Source organism: Sinohyriopsis cumingii, chromosome 19, assembly GCF_028554795.1.
Source record: "Sinohyriopsis cumingii isolate HCF-2022 chromosome 19, ASM2855479v2, whole genome shotgun sequence".
NCBI lineage: Eukaryota > Metazoa > Mollusca > Bivalvia > Unionida > Unionidae > Sinohyriopsis > Sinohyriopsis cumingii.
Genome location: NC_142979.1, coordinates 25,422,614 through 25,438,672, shown reverse-complemented (window position 1 = coordinate 25,438,672; position 16,059 = coordinate 25,422,614). Strand labels below are relative to the sequence as shown.

Here is a 16,059-nt window from a genome sequence, read left to right as displayed (position 1 = left end):
CCTGCACTGTTTGTACTTGGATATAGGTTGTACATAAGGAACTATGGGGAAACCAAAGTATATTTTGTTAAAATTATTTCCATTAATATAAAAATAATTTTTTATTTTTTCATTATGATTTCCAGCATAATAATTGGTCAGGTCCTTTTCATTTTCTGTGGTTGACACTTGCATACATGCCAACCATTACGCTTTTGGCGTAATCATTACGCTTTTTTTCCCTAAATTACGCCTTACGCGTAAACGTATATGGATTATGCTTTTGCGGTATATCCACCTTCCAAAAGAAATCAGTTGTTTGTTTTCTCATTTTTATTAACATCCTATTAATCCCACAGACCGTATTTTAGAAAAGACGGCTTCTACGTAACTACAATATAAGAGTACGCTTGTCCGTGCACTTTCCTAACAGTATTATGTTCTATTTATAGCAACTATTCTATTACCCAGAAACATGCTGGTTCTACTTTCAAACTTTCTACCTCATATTCTATTTATAGCAGCTGTATGGCTTAGTGAGGAGAGAACAGACTGGTTTTCTAATTTTTAATCTTTACTTGCAGATTCTTTTTCCTAATTTTTTATTTAGTACAGAACCGGTCTATAAGTATTTGGTGCTAAAAAGTATAATTTATTTTAGTCGATGCGTGTATGAGAGCAAAAATATCTCCTTTAAAATAATTTCACAGATGGATTAGAAAAAGGCCAAAAATAAACGAAACATAAAATAACAGAATCCTCCAAAGATGAGGACACAAGGGTAGCATCACGTGACGTCTATTGCAGGCTGTGTGGAAATAATTTTACTATTTGGCACTAAAAGTCTTCAGATGTATTCTAGTCGATGTTTGTGTTAGAGCACATATATTTTTTCAAAGAATTTCACAGGTGGATCAGAAAAAGACCAACAAAGAAAACCTGAATCCTTCAAAGATGAATACATGAATGGCATAATACAGCGTTCCATTCTCGGGCACAGGGGCTCGTATCGTTGCTTAAAATTGACCTGTCATACATGTACTATTGTCATACATGTACTATATAGTACATGTATGACAGGTAATTTTTAAGCAACAATACGAGTCCCTGTATTCTAGGGCAGCTTCATACTCATTGCAGTCTGTGTGGAAATGATTTTAATATTGGGCATGGTGGTAAATTTTATGTGGAGAAACACTTGAAAACAAAGAAACACATCGAATTAGCTCGTCTTACGAACTCCAGTACTAAGGTAACTTCTTATCTACAGCAGAACTAAATTTTGGACATGAATGTTATAAATGCAGAGGTGTTATTTATGGAGTTCTTAATAGAAAGATAATGAAGATCTTGCTATTGGTGCAGAAGCAAGAGAATTCATAGAACACAATTTTACTCTAGTTGTGAAGGTGTTTTATGATAATGATAGAGATTATTATGCTTCAGCTTGTGATCTGTGATTATATGTTCCAGAAATTCCCCTATGGAGATGAAGTGCTTTTAAATGCTTCAGTGCTGATGTAAATGAGAGACAGTCAAAAAGCTTCAAAAGTGTTAGATTCTTTGTCAAGAGATATCCCTTTCTATTACCATCTTTGCCTACCTTGGATCATCTGGAAGGAGGATTCCTGAAGTATAAAGTTGGGATTCTACCTGACAATATACTTAATGCAGATAGAGTTGATGTGCAGTGGAACTTTATTTCCCAGCTAAAAGACACAATCACTGGAAGATATAAATTTCCTCTTCTTTGTCAGGTTATGAAAGGAATATTGGTTCTTTACCATTCGAATGCTGACTGTGAGAGATTGTTCAGTATTGTAAACAAAAATAAAAGTGAATTCAGATCCAGACTCAGTAACCCAGTACTTTGTGCTCTACTGATGTGCAAAACATTCATGGTCTCAGCTGGTACAAAGTGTTTTAAAATGCAACATGATAATATGTTGCTTTCAAAAGCTAAAAGTGCTACACATGAAAACTTGAAGCAGTCAAGAATGTTAAAAGACGAGAGGGGCAAATAAATCATTGTTTATTGAATTTTTAGCATGTTATATGTGGATTCCTCTTTTTCTGCTTGGATTCCTCTTTTTGTCCACTTGGATTACACTTTTTCCTCATCAGGGGTTGGCATGTATGCACTTGTATGAAAGTAAAAAAAATGAATGACTCACTTACTACTTTTCTGACCTTTTGCAGAAAATGAAGGATAAAAATAAATTGCAAGCTAATATTTGTTTACATTATTCAAGACAGAGTAATAGAAATTATAGCTCTTGTGTTCTTAAGAAGCATGCTAAAAATGAAATGAAGAGCTTACAAATATAATGGAAATCCTCTGCATCAGTCGTCAGTTTTGAACAATAAATAATTCATCATTCCATCTACTAATCTACGTCTGGATATTTGCTGGTCAAAATAATTAAAATAACTTGCCCAAAGATTTTTAAAAATTGTCGTTTTTTGAGAGCCTGAGTCTCCATCGCTTTATTTGCACCTTGTGTTTTTCAGCAAAGGCTGAACCAAGCTCAGGAGAAGAAGTTATTAAAACAAATAAGCCAACAACATGACTCCGAGAGGAAAAACTTCAGTCAAAATCAGAAGAAGGAATACAAATGTAACAAGGAACAAATGAAAAAGGTATCTGTCTCCCTCTGTCTGTCTCTCTTTTTCTCTCAGATAAATCTGGCCAATTTTTGTAATTGCTGCCAGTCTGATGGCCTCAAACTGCACTTCAGAGTGGACATTTAACTTTATACTTCCATACATCAAAACCTGTCTTAGGATCAGCCCAGGTCAGCTCCTCTGGAGTGTCCTTGGGCAAGCACTTTACACTTTTTTGCCTCTGTGTGTAAATAACCAACATGTGTTGCTATGCCATAATACAATAAACCAAATCATGCAACCATGTCTTCTTCCTATTTAGCTTCCTCACAGTAATTAGAGTTTTCTGCAGCTACCAAACTTTGTGGATGCCTTCCACTTGAAGTAAGGAAGGAACCCATCTTTAGAGGGCAAAGATCAAGGTCACTTGGACTGAACTAAAGTGATTTCTGCATAAAAGCATCTGTTCTGCATCACAGAACCAAACTTTGTGGATGGTGTACACTGGGGGTAAGGAAGAACCCCCTCAAGTTTTGGTTCAGAAATCAAAAAGTCAGCAGACAAGATCAGCCTGGAAGAAGAAAAACAAAAAGTTTGCATCATGGACCAGAACTAAACTTTGTTAATAGCTTCCACTTTAGATGAGGAGGAAGCCTGTCTGGATTCAGAAGTCAAGGTCACTGAAGGAATGAAAATGATTTTACAAATAAAATCAGTTCTGCACCACATTTCTTAACTGAATTTTGTTGTTTGCCTTTTGCATACCTGCCAACCTTGCAATTTGACCACAAGTCTTGCAGAAATTACTCTTAAAATAGGGACTTTTGGAATGAAAGCAAAAATTATGGAAATATGATTGTTGCAGTAAAATCCTGATACTGGCCTTGTCCATGCTTGATTCGGATCAACATTTCATATTAGATACAATGGTGTACACAAACAAAATATACACTCTCATAAATTCTAAATGCTTGCTAAAGAATGTTGGTACATGTACAGGTAAACATTTAGAACTACAGTGAATAGGAAAATCCTGTAACTTCAACAGCCAGAGATTTAGACTAGAATTACTAATGGTACTGGTATTAAAATAAACAAGATATCCATTAGATGACAGTTAATTGGTCTGTAGCCTTTTATTCTCCTAAACTTCAAATATCCAATGATGACAGATGCTTGCTTAAGTGCATATAATAATGAAATCATGTTGCATTTGTTTGATCCTTCTGCACTGTTCGTTCCACAAATTGGAAAAAGATGGGTCCAAGGTCAGAACACTGGATCATAAAACAAAAAACAACAGTGGTGGTTGCAGATATTTACATCAGTTTCTTATTTATACAAAATAATTTAAAAACAATATCAGTTTCCCCTGCCACAAGCCTTCCATTTGAGGAATTCCTTATGTTGGAGTAAACTCCCCTTTCTCAAAATTTATTTTGGCCAGACGGGTCTAGATTATTTCTTTCCATTAGAAATAAATGTAGGAGTGCTTTTACAAATGATTTTATGGTTATTACATTTTCTATCCATACTCTGTTAGAGGCTAAGCTAACATAAAATATATTTCTGTCGGCCAATGAATGTGAATTGCTTTAGTGTAGTTTGCTGCCTGTAAATGTTTCCAAAATTGGTAAACATGTAAATGAACATGCATGTGGCTGTCACTGTTGCATTCCAGTGAAATTATATATTTCCACATTTCTGCACAAGAGTACTGTTAATAGAACTATTCTGTTAATTCTTTTTAAATGTATGGATAATTTTCACATCGAATGTGCCAACTTTAAACTTTATTTTCGCCTTTGAAAAACGTTTTCAAACAGAACCTTTCATTAGTAACTTTCTGTTTTGAAGAAACTGTTTCAAGTTTGCAAGCCGTTGCATAATTTCTTAGTCTTTGTAGATCTGCAAATGCATCCCTTGTATATGTCCAGGCAGTTTGCCTAGTTCCATTATCAGTTTTATTTCATCATGTACATATAAATAGCACTAGAAAATAATGTCAGGATTATCCTAGAGATGTTTTAATGAAATTGTTACATATACACAGCGAAGACTTGGCTTACAAACTGAAGTCATAGGTAAAAGATGTACAGTAGATGAAACAGTCATTAGCATGTATATTGTTACAACTGTCAGCTGTTCAGTAAGACTTGTGGGAAAATGGGACGAAAGATTGAGTGTCTGATATTTCCAATAAATAGCCTTGTTTTCATTATTGTAATTGTATACATGTTAAGATATTTTGGTAAATGTTGGACTCTTAGCCACTATAACCTAATTTCCATGTTTTAGCGACTTTTATATTTTTATCTCATTATTCATTATGCAGAGGTGCCTACCCTCCAGACTTGCAATTAGTGAAAAGAGGAATACATTTTGAAAACAGTGAAAAATTATGCTATGACACTTACTGGTTTAAGTAAGAAACTTGCTTGTTTACCTAAAAAGATGCAGCAGTTACAATGTATGACATTATGATATGATATTTATCAAGATATTTACTCAAACAGAAATCTGTTGCCAACAGGAATACGACTAGAAAAGCTCACAAAATACCAAATGGTATAGTGGAATAATGCAAAGGCAATCAGATTAAAGAGCCTTGAAAAGAGATATGCTATGACAGCTGGTTTGGTTAGAATTTAGAGCCTGGGTTGAGACTTTACACTAATGACTAAGCCAGGATGTACAGGAAGGAAACAATACTGCAGTATGCTAATAATTGGGATGGTGTTGTCAATGTTGGGTCATCAAAGTTTTGTTAGTTTTAGATGTAATTTAGTTAAGATACAGAGGTTTAAAAAAAAACAAATGGCTGCAAAAAGCAAGAAGCTTGAACTGTTTTGAAAACAAATTTACCAAAGACCAATTGAGGAAGTTCAAGTCTGCCACAGCATCATATCATGACAGACAGCATGAAGTTTGTGTATATCAGTAAATTTAGCTGCAAATAAATTTGTACTTGCAATCAGTGTAAATAATGTTTTAGTTCTTGGGGTTTTCATATAATGCAGTACTGACCATCAAGGTGGGTGGAGCTAGATTTCACAAGATTTGTATTTTATCATGTGAAAAACAGAATCCTATGTTTATTGTTCATTTCACAGAAACAGTTTTGAAACCCCTTGAGTAATTTCAGTCATTTACTTAACACAGCTTGCAAAATATAGAACTTATGTAGCTCATTGCTTATCTATTAAAACCCCAATGTGACCAATCTTCAAATACAAAAGGGTTGAAATCTCCATTGGGGGCTCACAATTTGAATATGGACAAAAAATGTCACATTTAGCAAAACCATGAATATTATATCCATCAAAACAAAATTATTCCCAGTATTTATTAATATTCTTCTATACAGGATCTTGATAATGGCACACCAAAGAAGGCAAGAGAAGAGACTCTGCGGAGTCAGAAGGAGACTTTGATGCAACGACAGAAAGAGGCAGAGCAGCTGCTTGACAGACAACAGAAGGATTTGCTAGAATATGAAATGAGAAAATTTCGCAGGAGGCGTCTTGTGCAGTATCATAAATTAGAACAAGAATTACTAAGAGAGGTGAGGAGTTAAGAAAGGATATGAATGTGTTATTTTTCAAAAAATTATTACAGATCTTTATATTGACATGTCATGGGCCAGGTTTGATTTTCACCAAATTCTCTCAAAATGTGATAGTTTTATTATCTTGTTCCACTTCAAAATTTGATGCTACATCTTGGTCCTTTATGTTTGCAATTACACAATAATAGTGAGACGTCCTTGTACACTGGGCACAGTTCTGGTTATATCTGCCGTTGTAACTGATCAGCCATGTTGTTCATTTCTTGATGCATCATTCCATTTTGTCCATTCCTTTGTGCATCTGATAGGTCAGTTTTTTTTTAATTGAGCTCCATCTTCTATGTGAGAGATTGTGACCATACTTGATGAATGTATAGAAAGCCAAGTAGATGATAGTACATGTAATGGGTGTTGGATTCAGGATACATTTAAAGTGTTGAAGTTAGAGTCCAAAGGAAGAAGAAAAAGAGAGTTGGTATTTGCATTTGATTAAAATAAAGATTTCTGATAAGATGGAGATCTGTTAGAAACCAGTACGAGGTCATTTTGTTTTTGACCTTTTGATTTAGCAAACAAATTATAGCTTTTTTATTTATGAAAATGAGAAACTTCATTTGGAACATTACATTTCAAATAGCAACTCCATTACGTAAGTACCATGCTTTATCTGATTGGCTGTTGATTGGGAGAAGTATTACTCAGGTCAGTATTTTATGTTTTCTATCACACTTCTACTTTCCTCCCTAAAATTTAAGAACAAACTGAGATTAAGAGATGTAATTTGGAATACTTGTAAATCACCAGTAGTAGGGTTGTTGCATACCATATTGGAGAAATATCCTCAAAGTCATTAGTCTGCATTTTCCTTTGTACTTTTCTTTCCATCCATGTAACATTAAATCCATTGAGATTAAGTGATGAAACTTGCGATATTTGTTCAGTCCCACATTGGTGATCCCAATGTTCAAGGTCATAGTCACAAGCCAAAACATTGTAGGTTTCCATGGCATTTTCCTTTTTGCTCATAACTTGTAAGCTGTTTAAAATGAATGAAATAGGCACACTTGTTTATTGTCACTTGGTTTATTACATACCCATTTAATCTTTCATGACCTGGCATTGGATGCAGTGTTCAGTCTGTGATCCCATATAGCACACTTACATTTCTGTATCGCACACCCAGACTAAAACTACTTTTACAACTTGAAATGTTCAATAATAGTCCACTTTTAAAATATCTGAAATGATTAATTGCTATACATTTTAAATTATTTGAAAATGTTATGTTTTGAATTTTAAGAATGGCAATCATATTAGGTGAAAATGATCACTTTTGCCACTGGGATAATGAGATAATACCATAAGTTGTGATCAGCAGTTTATATGCATTTCACTATCTAAGCCAACAAATTAGAGTTAGTTGAGGTTGACAGCAATATTTTGGACAATGTTTGACAATGAGTTCTCGTTTGATACTGGTGTGGCAAATGAGAGAGACAGAGAGAGAGAGAGACTTGGTAAGTTACATCAACATTCAAGGCATGATTAGCATTCCCCATTTTAGAGAAAACTTTACCTCATGTTTAATTCCCAAGAGACATTCCACAGTCTAAATCATCAGAAATACTAAACTTAGCAAAAATCCAATTCAGCTTCATAGTTTCAAAAATAGGGTCTGTGGAATTAAAATAATATAAGGAGCATGCTTAAGTTGAGAGACTTTGAATTTGTCTGTTAAAATTACCAATTATTTAAATTTGTTTAGTAAATTGGAAGATAAAACTGACAAACAAATGCAACAGAAAGTTAGACAAATGACAGAGCAGCAGCCATTTTGATTGTGATGCAAATTGAGAAGAATTTCATCTTGTTACATTGTTGTAGAGATGTATTTAGCACTAGGGCATATGGTGGGAACTCTGTTTACAGTTTAAATTCTTGTGACTGTTCAAGTAGAAGATAAAGAGAGAAGAAAACAGAACAAAATTGCAATATTGTTTAGAGTTTTCTTGTTAAAATATATCCAAATAAATATTACTAGTCCACATGTTACAAAGTGGCAGAATCTTTGATTGCTTAACATACATGTTTAAATTATCACTAAGTTCAGTGCATAAATAATTTCTTGTATTAAATGAAAACATAACGATAGAATTTGAATGTTGTATAAAAAAAAATCTTGAGCTTTCTGAATAAAATTGGACATATTTAATTTTAGTCAGAAATATGACCAGAAATTTGCTTGGAAGTAAGAGTGTCCATTCTGTAAGTATAGTGTAAAGAAAAAAGTCATTTAATGGTTAAAAACCTATGCTCCATTTAAGAAGTAAGAAAAAAAAACACATTATATACAAAGTTTTTAATAATTCAGAGCTAAAGAAAAGATCTGTATCTGCAATTCAGACAGGTTGATGATGCAACTGCACAGTATATATATCTAGGCCTAGCCTCATTTTCATATATGAGGGATCTTAAATTGCCACATTAAATATGTAATAAAAAAGTGTGTGAATAACAAGGTGACAAGTAATAAATACAAAAGCACATACGTGTTTTGTTCCAAATCAAAGGAAAGAATTTGTTATGGTGTAGGAACAATGTCTTGGTCTGATGGCCTTGACATTCTTATGCCCTATCAAACTCGTTCTTTCCTTCCACTTTGAACAAAAACGTGCAGTTTTGTCAGTGTATTGTATTGCACATTCGGGATGTTCCGAGAAGAACCATGGTACACTTATGTTTATATCTGTGATGTCATTTTATTTATCATAGTCCATGTTTTATCTTTAAAGTCAAGGTCACAGACATAGTCCATGTTTTATCTTTAAAGTCAAGGTCACAGACATAGTCCATGTTTTATCTTTAAAGTCAAGGTCACAGACATAGTCCATGTTTTATCTTTAAAGTCAAGGTCACAGATCAGTTGCTTCTGCTTTTTTGCACTTACTCCAGTGTCCTTTGAGATAGAGGCATGAAACTTGTGACTTGACATGTTGGCTTCGTGGAGAGGTCACAGCCAAATTGTATACTTTTGGCAAAGTCACCACTAGCATGGGATACAATCCGGTTAATTTGTAGATTGAAGGCCTGGAGATATGTGCAAATTAAGTGTGGTATCCTCTGCTTTACTCCTTGGAGTGGCTAATTTTATGTTTGATAACTGATCAAGTTGTCATTACTTCAGAAACTATACTTTGTATTCCTGGTTTCAAAAAATACACTGCATCTTTATTGCATTGTTTTAAATTAATGGCCAAATCTGTTTCCCCTATTGTAAAAATTTGAATTTTTTTTTTACCATGGATCTTATTGCAATGGAAGATTTTGAAAAAGAAACCAAATATTTGAAGTAAAATGTTGCTACAATAATACTTACCCCAGACATGATTTTTCTCCATTTTAAAGCGGAATTCTGCTTTTCTCCTGACTTGAATCAGATTTTTCTTGATGTAGTCCGTTTTATATATCATCTGTGATCTGTTTTTAAAAAAATGGTCTGTCTGGTTACATTCCGCAATGGCCCTTGTAAGTTATTCGTTCTATATATTAGTTAGAACATGACTCTCATAAAGTGTATTCTGATTGGTTAAAAGTTTACATTCGTCCAATGAATCTTCATGTAATGGAAACTGATGGCAATGGAAAGAAGAAGCATGCTCGCAAAACATGGTGTCCCGAGTTGTTGAGAGAGACCATGACTAAAAAGTTTAAAGGTTTAAAAAACGTAAGGCAATGGAGCAAAATTTAGTTGGTCAGTTTATACAAAAACTGAACGCTAGAGGACTGGCATTTTGTGACCTCTGCAAGAAAGATCTGAATTACAGTAATCACAGTTGGAAGAGTTTGGAACAGCACGTACAAAAGAAGCTGCACGGGTCGGTGGTTCTTTCCGGGGTTTTCCTGGGTTCCTCCTCCGCCATTAATACTGGCCGCCATGTATAGCCTTTCGTGTGCTGAAAAATGGCGTTAAGCCCCAAAACAACAACAACAAAAGAAGCTGCATATGGAAAAATTGAAGTTCAGAAGGCATCTGGAAAAGTGCAATTAATTACTGTAAGAAGAAAGATATATTGCATGAGACAACAAGATGTAGCCCTCTGTCAGAATATGCGGACTGCATGTCTACAATACAAGCACCAGCTTGAAAGGAATAAGGTCTCATTGAGAAGGAAAAGAAATGATTACACATTGAGCCAAAAAAGTCAGTGGTGACAAAAAGGAAGGCTAAAGAAATCTTTGCCAAATCTGCAAAAAAGAGCTTGACTTGGCATATCAACAGGATGTGTCCAGTGGAGATGAAGACAAGTGAATGTATGGGATTATTTAGATATAGTTGATGTACTTTGGTGTTTATTTTTACAGATTTGTTATGAAAAGAGCGAAGTATAATATATTTGCTGCAAAAATTGACAAATTATTGTGACTTAATAACGATGTATACACTGATATGCACATGAAATAACTTCAGCATCAATAGTATTGGAGAACAAACATGTGACAATAAATATTGTGAAATTATTGAAGTCAAGTTGAACATTTTTGGAAAGTTTATTAGTTTTTCAAATGATTATTTTGGTTTATTTTATGATCATAAATAGCACCAGGAGCATTTTGTATGGGTGTAAAATGGGTTTTTGACCCCTGAATCAAGACCCCATTTGGGGAGGACCCCCCCTCCCCTTAAAATATTTGCAGTTTTTTTTTTTTATGGAAGACCAAAATAATGTCTGTTACCCATATGGACACTTTCTCTCAAATATTGGTTTCTCCTTTTAAGACAGATGGGCTTCTTGTAATATAATGCTAACTATAGATTGGATTTTTTTTATTTATCAGTTATTCTAATAAGAAATTTTCTTCAATATTTCGAATAGGAGCTGAATAAAAGACAAGCACAGCTAGACTATGAGCACTCCATGTTGTTACGGCATCATGAGTCAACACAAGAGCTTGAATTCAAGCAGCTACAGATGCTACAGAAATTGCGTGATGACCACCTAAAGAAGCAACATCAGACTGAGCGTGACAATCAGAAAGAGTATAATGATGGTGCGGCTGTTGAACTGCGGAAGAAGCATGCACTTGAACATAAACAGCAACCTAGGAGTTTAAGGGTACGAGTCATTGGCAGTATGTTGTTAACAGTTTATAATATGTCCTTTGAATCTTTATTATTATTTTTTTTTTCTTCAAAAGAAGGTTTAGTGAAAGGCTGTTTGACCATTTTGTGCATACAGGTGTTTTTTATGTATTACCCATCTCTATATAGGTGGCAGTATATAGGAATCCTCATTTATGTCCCTCACACAATCTTGTGAACACAACTAGTCCTGCAGTTTTTAATGGATTATCATGGAAATTGTAAATATTGTAGTCATCACCTGAAGATGTGTTATCAACAAATCACTTTGTGCTTGCAATTTTTAGCTCTAATGGCCATCTTGGATATCTTGTTTTTGCAACCCTCCTAAATGAAAAGTTGTTGAAATGGGTTTCTGTGCCAGAATAATTATATTTCTAGTTGGTCCAAAATGAAAATGGTACTGATTTGACCTCATAAGGCAGCCTTCAAGAAATTTTTGATGTTGAAAATGGCTGACTATATTTTCCCAGATATATTATTGAATTACTTGTAGATGCAAATAGTAGAAACAGATTAGTAGATGCTGCAGTGTATTACTTAGAAATAAAAAGCTTTTGAAGAATTGGTATTCCCATTAGCTATATATAGTCTTTTTAAGTTTTGGGCCTTATTTTGCAGCATTTACTATATTAAGCACTTACAAAATGATTTGAAAGTATTATTGAGGATCTTTTCTTCAAAGATTTCAAAATGCTCACATAAGTTAAGTATGGAATTTTTCTGTCAAACTTTTGGTGTGTAAAGGGCATTGTATAAGGCCAACCCTGTAAGGGAGTCAACAAAGAATAGCTGTAGCTGTAGCTGTTGCAAAAAACATCACCTGTACAATCTTCTATAAAATTATTTACTGCATACTTGTGAATATATGTGTAGAAGAGTTTTCATAGCATCTAGATTTTTGTTATGCCACAATATGGAAAGGTCCAGCACATCCTATTTGCTAAGACAAAAACTTATAAAATTTCTAATATATAAAGATTACTTGGTAAAGTTGATGCAAGTATTTAGGTGTATGAACTGACTTGCAAGAGTCTCTTTACCTTTTGTGAATGATTAGCACTTGAATAAAGCTGGAAAATAATGAAGAGAGAGAAGTAAGTTGTTGGAATTGGGCCTTTTGCATTAGCACAGATGATGTCAAAGCATTCACTCAGTGGATGGCAAAAGAAATGGAAGAAATAAGGGGCAGTGGAGAATAAACCAAAACAAAAAATTACATAATTATTGCATAATTACTATCCCAGTGTTAATAAGAAAAGTTGAGCACTGCTCGTATTCATTTGAGAATTTACAGACTTAATTGGTTTTTTTATAACAACAAGCAAACATCATGTACAGCACTAAGTCTGTGTAATTCTGTCATCCATGTCTTGATCCAGATGACCAGTTTTGTGATCATCGTATATCTCGCATCTGATTGATATATTTCTGATATGATTTGGACCAAATTTTGAATATGGGCTTGTATCATCAAGGTCTTGGACAAGTTTGATAATGAGCAAGATCTGTGCATTTTAATGAGGTGATCTTGCACTTGGTTGGCTGAGCTGCTTACCACTCTGTAGAATCATTTCTAATCCAATTATTTTGATCAAACTTGGAATATTAGCTTATATTGTCAAAATCTCAGACAGGTTTTGCAGTGAGCAAGAGTCATGCATATTGAAGAGGTCATTTGTATCTGGCTGACTGAGCTTGTTGTTACTGTGGAGACCATATTTCTGATTTGATTTTGTTTAAACTTTGCATAAGGACTTTCTTGCAACTGATTTGTGGAGTTTGATGTCACTATTGAAGACAATTTCATATGTGATTTGGATTATTCTTAAAATTCATTCTTACATGAAGACGATCTTGCATTCGGCTTGATAAATACCTGCAAACTGAAGTCCTTAAGATCTCAGTTGTAAGCGTGATCCACACATTTAATAAGGTGATGTTTCTGATTGGCTGAGCTTGTTAACACTTGTGCCATTTCATAATCAGGTATTTATCCGATTTTGTAAATATGCTTGTATCATCAGGATATCATGTGGTCTTTCTCCATGAGCAAGATCTACACATAATTATAAAGTAATTTTGCATCCGATTGGATGAACTTAATACCACTTGAGAGACTTTATTTCTGTTTGTATCAGATTTGGTAAGTAGGTCTGTATCAAGATATGGGACTACTGAACATTTCTTTAGTACAAAATTTGTATTAGTATTGAGCATTCATCTTTCTTGTATACATTCCCCATCTCTGTAATGATGGGGAGATATGTATCATGGATACTTTAATTGTTTTTGACCACTGTAAGTTATTATATTGGTTACCATACAGAACTGTCTGGACCTGGGATAGTCTTTTATTAGCAGGTAGTCTTTATATACAGGCATTTGTATATCGATACGCTAGTGGGACCAATGAGAATCTGTTTTCTACATTTAACCCTTTACCTCATAGAGTGTATTGCTTTTTAGCCTCGCGATATACATGTAGCAAAATTACCCAGTGCAGTGCGCTATAATAAGAACACATGTTACCTATTCAACTCCATATACATAGGACTGCCTGTTAACTGTTAAGCAGTGTAGTGTATGTTACGTTTAACAGCAATTTTACATTTTTGGTACACATCTATTATGCATGGAAAAATTTAAGAGTAAAGTCTGATTGCTATAGCTGTGTAATTTTTTTTGACAGAAGAATTTTTTATGTGGTTTAAAATCATGAGAGAACTCGTTCATCATCAAGTCAGTGAAGCCATGTGACCAGACGTAACTGCCATTTTTCATACTCAAAAGTTCTTTGCATCTACATCACTAAATCGTCTGAATTTGATCATTTATAAAATCTAATTGCTGCCTACATCAATATCAGAGCCTATACCTAAGTTACTGAAGCTTTTATAGTCGTGATTCTAATCGTGAAAACTCAAGTACTGAACGAAATCCTCAGCCTCCATTATGGAGAGTGGAGAATACAACCCAGTTACTTTAAATAGCAGATTTCCACCAGAGCATAAACAGTGACCACAACCCAATGGTCAGTCACAGAAATGAATGTAGTATCTAATAGCAGGTTTTCCCTGAAGGTGGCACTATGAAAACCCACTCAAAATGGCTGATATTTAAAGCAGGCATCAAAAGGCGCTTCCAGGAGAATGGTGCAGAGGCGTCAATAGGCGCTTGTATGCAAATTGAAAAGAGGCATCAAAAGGCGCTTCCATGCGAATGGAGTTGAGGCGTCCAAAGACGCTTACTTGAGGTAAAGGGTTAAGAGTCCCATCCCCTCTGTGTGATACACACGGTAATGTGTCAGAAGTGCCTTTAAAACCAATCAATCGGCGAACATTCTACTGATCGGTAGTTTTCATATACAGCTGGCCATTGTCTCACTGATATTAAACCATATCATTGAAGTGACTCCTTTGATGTTTCAAATCTCTATCATTGCAAGTGGCTTATTATTTGTAAAAGATAGGATTTAGCTTCAAAATCCTCAGAGTAAATATTTGTAAATTCAGAGAGACGTTTCACTCTAATTGTATGCTTAATTTTCTCTCATGCAGCAAAAAGAGTTACAAATTCGTCGGCAATTCCATGAAGCAGTGAAGACACAACAACGGCAATATAAAGCTTTGAAGGAACATATATTGCAGAATACACCAAAGATTGAACAGAAGAGTGTGGTGAAAAAACTGAAAGAAGAGCAAATGAGGAAATTAGCTATATTGGGAGAACAGTATGAACAGAGTATAGCAGAGATGCTTCAGCAACAAAATGTAAGAAATCTTTAAAAAGAAAAAATGTCTGGTGCAGAAAACATTTTTTTTCTTCTGTGTTTTGAGCAGAGTGCATGTCTAACTTGGGTTGTGCTTTTTTTGTAATGAGTTTGTCTGTGTTTGTTACTCTGTACTGTGTGTATTGTTAGATCTATTTTTGGAGAAAAATAAATGGTGCATTGACTTGTGAAATATTTATGTATTCCTATGAAATTCAAATGAAAAGGAAAAGGAAGACAGCACTAAATTAAAGTTAAGCAGAATCCAAAATTACTGAATGATAAATGATATACACTGCTTAGAAAAAGTAGTAATGGCTGAAAGATCAACAATAACTCATAAGTAATGAATAAAGTAGGATTTTTGATCAGTTTTGCGTAAATACCATCCAAAACTATACTCCAGTATAAAATTCCTGATTGCCACTAAATACTTTAAGCTCACTGCCATTTTTTGCTAATGATGTCACACTTGGTAGTAACACTTTCATTAAAATATTGAAGTAAATTATTTTCCTTCATGACAAACATTGAAAATCATTGCCAGAAAAATGTTTAAACTGTGATTCTAAAGTGATTGTTCACCTCTGCTGGATACAGATTAGTTATTATAAATGAGAATTATGATTATTTCCAAATTACTTCTCTTTTTTAGTCACAGAAATGCTTAAAACATTTGTAAATGCATTTTTAGTCTATTTCTTAAACAAATGTAAATGAAAAATGCTGAACTCATGACCAGTTAAAGAGTAAATTATTAGATGGTTGATTTAAATGCAACTGCAAAAAGAATCAATTTCAGGTGCATTCAATTTTATGTACATAACTCTCACAGGGTCTGTATAATACACTCTTTTACCTGCATACAGAATAGACTCAGGGTCTGTATAATACACTCTTTTACCTGCATACAGAATAGACTCAGGGTCTGTGTAATACACTCTTTTACCTGCATACAGAATAGACTCAGGGTCTGTATAATACACTCTTTTACCT

At 34.2% G+C, this 16,059-nt stretch overlaps 1 protein-coding gene across 14 annotated transcripts in view; it reads left to right on the top strand.

Moving 5' to 3' along the window:
* The window catches only part of LOC149775311 (serine/threonine-protein kinase TAO1-like), a 91,415-nt gene that overhangs the window by 64,327 nt on the left and 11,029 nt on the right, over positions 1–16,059 (top strand). For all 14 annotated transcript variants that reach the window (XM_089943761.1, XM_089943760.1, XM_089943762.1 and 11 more), the window contains 4 exons: positions 2,491–2,619; positions 5,951–6,148; positions 11,026–11,265; positions 14,852–15,064. In XM_089943761.1, coding sequence (XP_089799887.1) covers positions 2,491–2,619; positions 5,951–6,148; positions 11,026–11,265; positions 14,852–15,064 — 780 coding nt within the window. The remainder of the gene's footprint in view (positions 1–2,490; positions 2,620–5,950; positions 6,149–11,025; positions 11,266–14,851; positions 15,065–16,059) is intronic.